The 8,446-nt window shown below is 34.9% G+C and overlaps 1 protein-coding gene across 1 annotated transcript; it reads right to left on the bottom strand.

The window, feature by feature from the left end:
* Positions 1-1,126: 1,126 nt before the first annotated feature.
* Positions 1,127-6,486, bottom strand: LOC125516078 (uncharacterized). The gene is made up of 4 exons (XM_048681565.2): positions 6,289-6,486; positions 5,017-5,122; positions 4,614-4,757; positions 1,127-1,574 (listed from the first exon to the last, which is right to left on the bottom strand). Exons 2-4 carry the CDS (start codon positions 5,086-5,088, stop codon positions 1,410-1,412), a joined length of 381 nt encoding a protein of 126 aa, XP_048537522.2. The 5' UTR covers positions 5,089-5,122; positions 6,289-6,486; the 3' UTR covers positions 1,127-1,409.
* Between the last annotated feature and the right edge of the window lie 1,960 nt (positions 6,487-8,446).

Below are 8,446 nucleotides of genomic sequence, written 5' to 3'. Positions count from 1 at the left end.
TTTGATAATTGACAGCTATATTTTCTTAGGATTTTTGTAAACCACACTTTTAAAATTCAGTTGTCTGAAGTCACGCAAATACCGTGTTTTCCCATTGTGAAGTAGCATATGGAGTGACTTAAGAGTTACTTTATATGTTCCACATATTTACAAATGTGTCTTCTATTTAAGGTATAGTTTTTATCAATCAACTCTTAGTGTCAAGATGGATTGTCAGCTGCACCACAGAATAGTTGGAGCAATTAAGGATAGACCACATATATACCCCACTGTAATAGTGTCAACAATTTTGTGTAACATAACCATACTATTGAACCCTAATATTGTTGGTCAAAGAATAAGGATGAACCATAAAATACATCATCTCAGAATAGTCTACTCATACCCTTTTCCCAATCTAATTTCTCCTTGGAGTGTTGTTGAGATTTTCGGTACCGCATGCTTGCTACGCTTGGCACGTGGTTCTCCTTGATGTTTTATACTCGAAGTTTGCGTAGCTTTTTTTTTTGGAATGTTGTCGATGAGACGCAATGTAGAAAAATCGAGCAGTTTTTTCACTGGATGGTTCGATTTTGACAAAGGATGTCGAGAAGACTCTTTTGGGTAGTATTTGGCAGCCGGGAATTGAATAGCCATCGTTATAGTGATTTTATTTTTGAACATTCTCATGTTTGTTTGAACTTGTCAGTGCTTGTTAATTAGCAGAATTCATTGTTCAAAGATTGGCAAACCCCTACTTCTCCATATATCTGAACTACAAGTCGAGATATCATTTGTAAAATTCAGGCTACATATTCCATGAAAATTTGGCACATGATAAGAACTTAACTGAAATGTACTCGAGTTTGCACCACCAGAAATTTTGGACCACTGCACACTTGGATCAGTGTTTTTCCTAGACAAAGGAAGATCTATTCTTTGACCGCATCATTATATCGTGACAGATTTCTAGAGTATAAACTATATGGAGTCCTATTTTTTGTTTCTAAATCAAGCCCATTTGCACACCATCCTTTTTCGCGGCATGGTTCATGACCTTCTCAAGTATATGGACAACACTTCAAAAAATAGCGCATAAACATACTTCAAAAACTTAGCAATCGCAACTAATAAATAACAAATTCCCTCACAAAAATAGATAAATAAGTAACATATTTATAGGACAGGAGATTGTACAAACACAATATAATATCCCATGTTTCAAATGTATAAGGTAGAGATGAGAAGGCATACAACCTTCTCAAGTACCAGTAACACATAAAAAGGTTTTGGTGCTTAACTACAAGACACAATGGACTTGTAGTGTCACTTATTGTAATTGAAATGACTAACACACCAAGTCTTTGGAACTTTTATTCTGTATGTATATAGGTATTTGTAACTATAGCTAATAAATTGCTGCTAGTTGATTACTCGCATGGTTCATCTTGACTCCCTGCTGCACTCGGCTGGAGTGGTCCAGTTGCGCTAGTATCCGCTGGAATCTGGGGTGCTGTAGAGGAAAACCCAACCTCCAGTTCAGATTGTGCTTCAGCTTCTAGAATTGTAGCAGCACTACGAAACGAGCGTGCAAGCTGCAAAAAACAATACATGTAAGTCTGATAGCTTGACCAGACATCTAGCAAGAATGATCAATACGCCATGAAGTAAAGCCTTGATGTTTGCAAAATTGTGGTGTGCAATGTGAAGAAATCGAGGCAAAAATAATTAACAAAGCAGACCACATACAACTATATATTGATTCTTGAAACACGAATCAGCTTTGGTGCACAGACCCCAATGAATTCTTTATAGTCGTTTTTTCTATCTCAAATATTTTGGATTGTAAGAAATACGTATTTGCTATTTATGCTATGCACTTTATTAGGACGTGAAAGTTTGAAGATGCGGCCAAGTTTTGTAGCCAATAGAACAAGCCATTAGATAGAGTGCATCTTAGCAGGAAATAAATAATTGAATGTAGCTTGGACTGATCATGTTAATTAATTCGAAGAAAACCATGTTTAGCAGCATGTTGGCAAATGGAGATGTGTCTCACGCTAGATACAAAAGGACTAGTTTGGGTAAAATTATCAAAACAAGCCAACATTGTAGTTCGGGGCACACACTAGTGGTCTTACAAAGCCCACTTGGATACATAAGACGTTATCTCCAAATCTTTTTCGTTGATATCAAAATGTGACAGCCAATCCAATATGTTTCGGTAGCTAGAGAAGCCAAACCAACACGTGCTACCAATGTGAGTGACTGAGTGTACAACTATGGCCATCCTAGCATGTGTCCATGCACACCTACAACTGTTGAGTAGGCAATAGTCTAGTTTCTGAAAACACACAAATACAACATGCACAGACATACACATGCACACCATCACCCACATCGTCACCACAAAGGGCCTACTAAATACCATAGTGCAAAATTTTAAGATTGACGAAATTTTATGATTCACTATCTATGAGAATGTCGTCTCCCACCAAAAGAATATTCCCTCTTTAACGATACACTTGACGTTAAACCTAGGGTTTAGTCTCTGGTGAACCAGGGGTAGGACCACCCGCATAATCATTCAACCACATATTGATTCTCTAGTCTAGTGTTTTATGGTAAACCTACACAATTAGGTAGTTTCATCTTTGATTTGACTTCCCCGAAAAACTCCACGGGGTAGGATAGTAAGAAGCTGGTTCTAGGGAAAGCTAGGATTTCACTTTTCCTATTGACACAATACCTATGACAATGACTGAATGACATTAATAGACGATGAGAATTGATGGATGCATATCTAGTGTGTCAAATTTATCCTGTTTGCATTGTCATCTTTATAAATGATGGTGATGCTAGCTTGTCGATGACTCAACATGTTCTATCTTTAGTTTCCTCTCATTAAAAAAATAGAATATGTTGTTCTCGTTTGGTGAACCAAGACCAAGATTTTGCCTCTGGTTTCAATAATAAATATTTACCAAGGAAGGTACTTATTATATTTTCTTTGTGTGCTCAGTTTATTGCCGACAACTATTTCAAAAACAATAAAGTTATGGCTTTCAATCGTAAGTAGTATGCTAGAAACAAGAACACAACACTAACATACTAGAGGAACTATAAAGTGATGTATCTTTGTTTTGGACAATTTGGTAATTAATACATAACTTCATTACTTCAAGGGAATAAAAGAGCATTTTACATGTTGTGCTCTTCATTTATTGGTATGGATGTTTCTCAATATGTTTTCGTCATGTTTGAAATATAATAAGTTAATTTATACCTATCTAATTGAAAACTTACTTTCATAATCTATATAAAGCATCTTCACTCTTCATTGTTTGATTGGACTACATGTTTTCATATATCTCCTCTAAAAACATTTTACATTGAATTATATGTTTGTTGAGTTTTGAAGTAGAAAGTATATAATAATAAAATTCTAAACTGGTATGATGGTTTTGTGCTAAAAACATTGTGTTCTCAAGCTTCAGTTTCTCATTTTTTCTTCATTTATGGATTTCTTATGTGCTGAATTCTAAGTTAAACATGTAAGTATGTAAATCTTATGTCAATAATAATGAATATTCAAATATTTTATGTTTATTGATTGGGAAAGTATTCAATCAGAGGCAACATCTAAGTATATCAAACTACAACAATCAACCAAAATGAACTTCTCACAAAGTAAATGTGTTAACTTTTGTATAAACACTTGAACAATAGTCTCCACACACATACGTAATAATTTATATCTCTGGAATCATACTTCCCATCTATGTTGGTGTAGTTTTTAGATCCTATATTATCAAGATTCTGGTTATATTTTTTGCACTTAGGCATATCTGGTGCAACTAAATATAAACTTATTATTTATCTTGTGATGAGTAGTGAGAAGTGGCATAGTCGCAAACTTGATTCATTCTAAAAAACAATTTCGAACATACTCCCCGCCCCCTCCCGGTACGCGCGGGAAAGCATTTTGGATGATATATCTCAATATCTCATTGGGTGTTGAAAGTTGCTTTCCCGTTATATAGGGTGCTACTTTTAGTAAGTGTTGACTATTTTTAGGTATTTTCGGAAATACTACTGATCCACGTGATGGTAGGAGGCTAATGATTAATCCAGACCTTAAATTTTACTCCTAGCCAAGAGATGTCGAATGTGCTACATGGTCACATTATTGGGTCAACTAGGAAGCTAAATAAATTTCCTAATTTAACCGTTCCGTGGAATATAAACATTCCTTTAGGTACACATTAAAATGAGTGAGACTACTTCATAAACCGTCTATATGCTGACATGGGTGCAATTAGTTTGTCTTGAACATGTAAATAACACTCACTTTTGCATTATATTTCAAATTCCATATATCTATCATCATCATATTTAACAATAAGAAATATATTCTCATGTCCCATGTGTCATGTTGGCAGATTTTCTTTCACACATTTTTGTAATGTTTTTGTGTTATTATAATGCAAGAATTTTAGCCATTGGGCGTTTGTCTATCCAATATAGTAGAAATATATTATTCAGTTTTATATTTTCTAGTCATGATTTAGAAATAATGCACGATGGAAGTGTTATAGTATATCGTTATATGTCTTGGATCTACTTTGGCAAACCTCAACTTTTAGGCAGGCATTTTCAATCTTCAAGCAAGCAGCACATCGGTATGTCCTCAACTCCTCGCGCATTTTTTGGTTCTCAATCACCATTATTTTGTTCTCAATCTCCAAACGCTCATTCTGTTGCTTGATGGAGAGCTTCTGTGATGAATATCATTAACTAGTTTAGTATATTGGTAGTATTATATTTAACTATGATAACGTGCTAAATATCAATATTTATTATTGCAATCAAGACAACATAACAACAATAACATTGTGGCATGTCAAAAAAATATTATACACTTGATAAGATTAAAGAATTTTGCATGATAAAAAAGCACATAAATGTTTGTTGGTGCCTAAAAGATTAAGACGCACAAAAATAAATTTATATGGTTTTGTGTTGTCACTTTGCGACCTTAATCTGAGGACTCATCTTCATGACCAACAACTTGGCTCGTTTTGATGAAGATCTTGAGTTTCCATCCATTTAGTTGACACCGATGAAATGCTCTCCAATATGACTGTAGAACCAATAAAGTGTATGTATCAAAACAATTAACACCTCTGGAATAATATGATGTTTTATTATGTGAAAAGAAACAAATTGCCTCCTATATAAATATATACATGAATAACTATCAGTGTATACACGGATATTTTAAGCCTCGGATGACTATACATATATGCATATTCATAAGTCTATATGTGAACTTCAGACTTCCAACTACTACAACAAATTTATAGCATATAAATAGAAGTTTCTTTTGTTTTCAGAGTGGTGTGATTATTGTAAAAAAATTAAATATTTATTTTTAACAACAATAATAATCTATTATCAACCATGACACAAATCTGGGAACAAACATGTTATATATTCCAAAGTATTCCTAGTTTTCCAAAAGTGAAAACTAAACTAACTAGGAAAAAGCAATGACAAGAAAGAGAGTATGTTTCACAGAAATAACATGGATGGATTAGTTTATATGTTTCACATAGATAAATGACGACTTTAGTGTTTTGTTGTTCTGATCCTTTAGTGAACATGCGAGCATTTTATCTATTGAACAAGAAAAGATCTTCTACTTTTAGTCAATCAAGTTAAAAAGATCTTCCACTTTAGAAGAGGGAAATTTTTGATTAACTGAGCCATTTTAGGATAATTTTTCTATAATCTAATAGAAAATTCTAAAACTTGTTCAAGTTCTTGTTTCGAATTTCATGTGAAAAAAACTCTGACGACAAAGAAAGTGACACATGTCTGATATAAAAGATGAAATTTTAGTCGTCCTTTTTCTTCAAATCGACTATTTTTCATTCAATATTTGAACATAATAAAACTGAACAAATAGAACACAATTATCCACTAATGTATACTTGAAAACATAAAGGAAATAACCTAGTTTGAGTACTTCTCAAACATAATTGCTAATCTACCATAAAGGACACTATGATGTGCAAAACCAAGAAAAAATGGTCAAACATATATAGTATGTAGGGAAAGAAAATAAGTCCAGGAACCGTGCGAACAAACACAAACGACAATCCTTTCTTTGGTGCGAGCATGTACCAAAAAACAAGCTATGATTTTTGATAATACAAAATATAAGAACTCATAATTTCAAGTTATGCATAGTATGCCTACAAAATTTCAATGAAAGAATGCCCTTTATAACTTTGAAAAGCATACTAGATAGCCTTGTTGCTCTGTGAGTCCTCCTAGATCATAGGGGTCAATGCTTCTTTCTTTGTGCGGGCAACAAAGGGGTGCTTTATAGGATGATCACACAAAGCAATATCAATTTCTGGCCAGTACAACTTCCATGCCCAATATTTAAGTAGGATTGGTGCCTAAAGATGCATGTCGCACTACAGATAGATATTTAGATAGATAGGGACTGCGTTATTTGGAATAATAGGAAACTGTGGGTCAAATCCTGTCGACCGCCTTTTCTGAATGATAGGGCATGACCACACGAGTTGTAGGATGCATAAGATCATAAGAAAGATAGAGTTGAACATATGCATATCCTTTTCCCGACACACTTTCGGTGCATGGGAGACGTAAGAGCCTAAGAAAGATAGAGTTGAAGATATACATATCCATTTTCTGACACACCTTCGGCGCATAGATAGATGGAGCACTACTTTAATAAGTAATATAGAAAAATGTCGGTCTAACTTCCTCTCTTGTCCTAGTACCACCCACAGTACTCATCTATTGATATGTGGCGTCGATGTTAGGGTGTGGGCTGCCAGTTTGTGCAAGTCTAGTACACGTAGTGTCGCGTCTAGGTTGCCATGGGTGGGCTCCTAGGAGGTCCCACCACTTGAAAGAATGATGTGCGAGGCTTCAATGTGTTGGCGGTAGGTCCTGTAGGACCAATAGTTATCAACCAGAGGGGGGGTGAATGGGAGATCTAAAAATTGTTTTGAAACTTGAAAGCTCTTGGTACAACACAACGGAAAATAATCTAAGCACAAAAAATCTACAAGAGATTATCACACTAGAAGATAAAGTAGATATAATAGAAAGATTAGACAAAGGACTCTATGAAAGAGATGATACCATCAAATTCTATTCAGATTTTTGGGAGTTACAGGTCTTTGGGAATCAATTAAATTGAGTCAAGGGGCCATATTTCAACATCAGAAAGGAGGAGGAGGAGGAGGAGGGGCATCTTCCTCCTCTCCTACGGCTATGTCAGAATTCCTCTAGGGGCACTGCCATCATCGCCATTGCATTCATCCATCTCCACGACAATCTTCTTCCTTTGTATTGGGGCTTCTCCATCACAAAGCTTCTCAATACTTAGGCAAACATGATTGTGTTAGGAATTATTTCCCTAGTATTTATTTCATCTTTACCTCTATGTTTGATTAGTTATTTGTTTGATGGCATTGGTGACATAGTATGAAGGTTGGTTGCACATATGTACATTACTCGTTCTATTTTTGTATACAAGGTCAGTTTGTTTTTCTTGTCAAACTTTGACTTATAGTTTTGGTCAACCAAATATAGGTTATATGCCATAAAAATATATCATCATAAAGTTCTTTGGAATGTGCATGCAGTGGCATACTTTTTGTGGCATAACTCAATTTTGTTGGTACAATTAATGGTCAAAGTTAGACATAAAAAATATGAAGTGTCCTTATATAAAAAAGTGGAAGTATTAATTTCTATGATATCCTTTGTGGCTTTTGTATGAGTGCGCACGTGTATTATGGGAACCCATATGTTTTCTAATGCGTTATGATGAAGGGTGAAGGGGATGGGCGAGTGATAGAAATCATATCCCACTAGTACGGAGTTATAGCATATGGAATTATGGGGACCCCTGATCTTTAAGCTATGATCGGTTTTTACCTTAATAATTTCCAGTTTCTAGGCGTGTTGCCCTTTGGGAGTTTAGTCATAAGTACATGTGAGTCATTGGTTTTGCAACATGTAACCTTAGGTTCCACCCAAGAAATAGAAACGAGATTCACTTGTGAGGGGAAACACATATTACATCTTACATAATGCCTTGTCTACCCTATTCTATTATACTACTCTACGACCTAGTCCATGCCTCACCATTTTTTGCATTGTGGGGACATTGGATAGAAAACACATAGGTATAACATTGTCTTTTGCATTTCCATTAAAGCAATCTCTAATAATGACAACTACTTTATCACAAAATTGTCAATTGCCTAGAACACTTGCTCCCATTGGATATCATTAACTCCTTCACAACCATAACACACTCGCTCTCTTTAGTTCTTGCAAACTATTTAATAACAACACGAACTTTAATTGACTTGCCTCTACAAGCTAAATAAGACATATTCACTTGAATTTT

Source organism: Triticum urartu, chromosome 2A, assembly GCF_056163025.1.
Source record: "Triticum urartu cultivar PI428250 chromosome 2A, HENAU_Tu73, whole genome shotgun sequence".
Lineage (NCBI taxonomy): Eukaryota > Viridiplantae > Streptophyta > Magnoliopsida > Poales > Poaceae > Triticum > Triticum urartu.
The sequence above is the reverse complement of the archived record's forward strand: the minus strand, read 5'-3'. Positions and strand labels throughout refer to the sequence as shown.

Excerpts from the sequence above, each read along its gene's own strand:
- LOC125516078 (XM_048681565.2), bottom strand. The coding sequence starts at position 5,088 with ATGGATGGAAACTCAAGATCTTCATCAAAACGAGCCAAGTTGTTGGTC. Across the intron at positions 4,758-5,016 it reads AGATGAGTCCTCAGATTAAG|AAGCTCTCCATCAAGCAACA; the intron begins GTCGCAAAGTGA and ends TATTCATCACAG. Across the intron at positions 1,575-4,613 it reads ATGCCTGCCTAAAAGTTGAG|CTTGCACGCTCGTTTCGTAG; the intron begins GTTTGCCAAAGT and ends TGTTTTTTGCAG.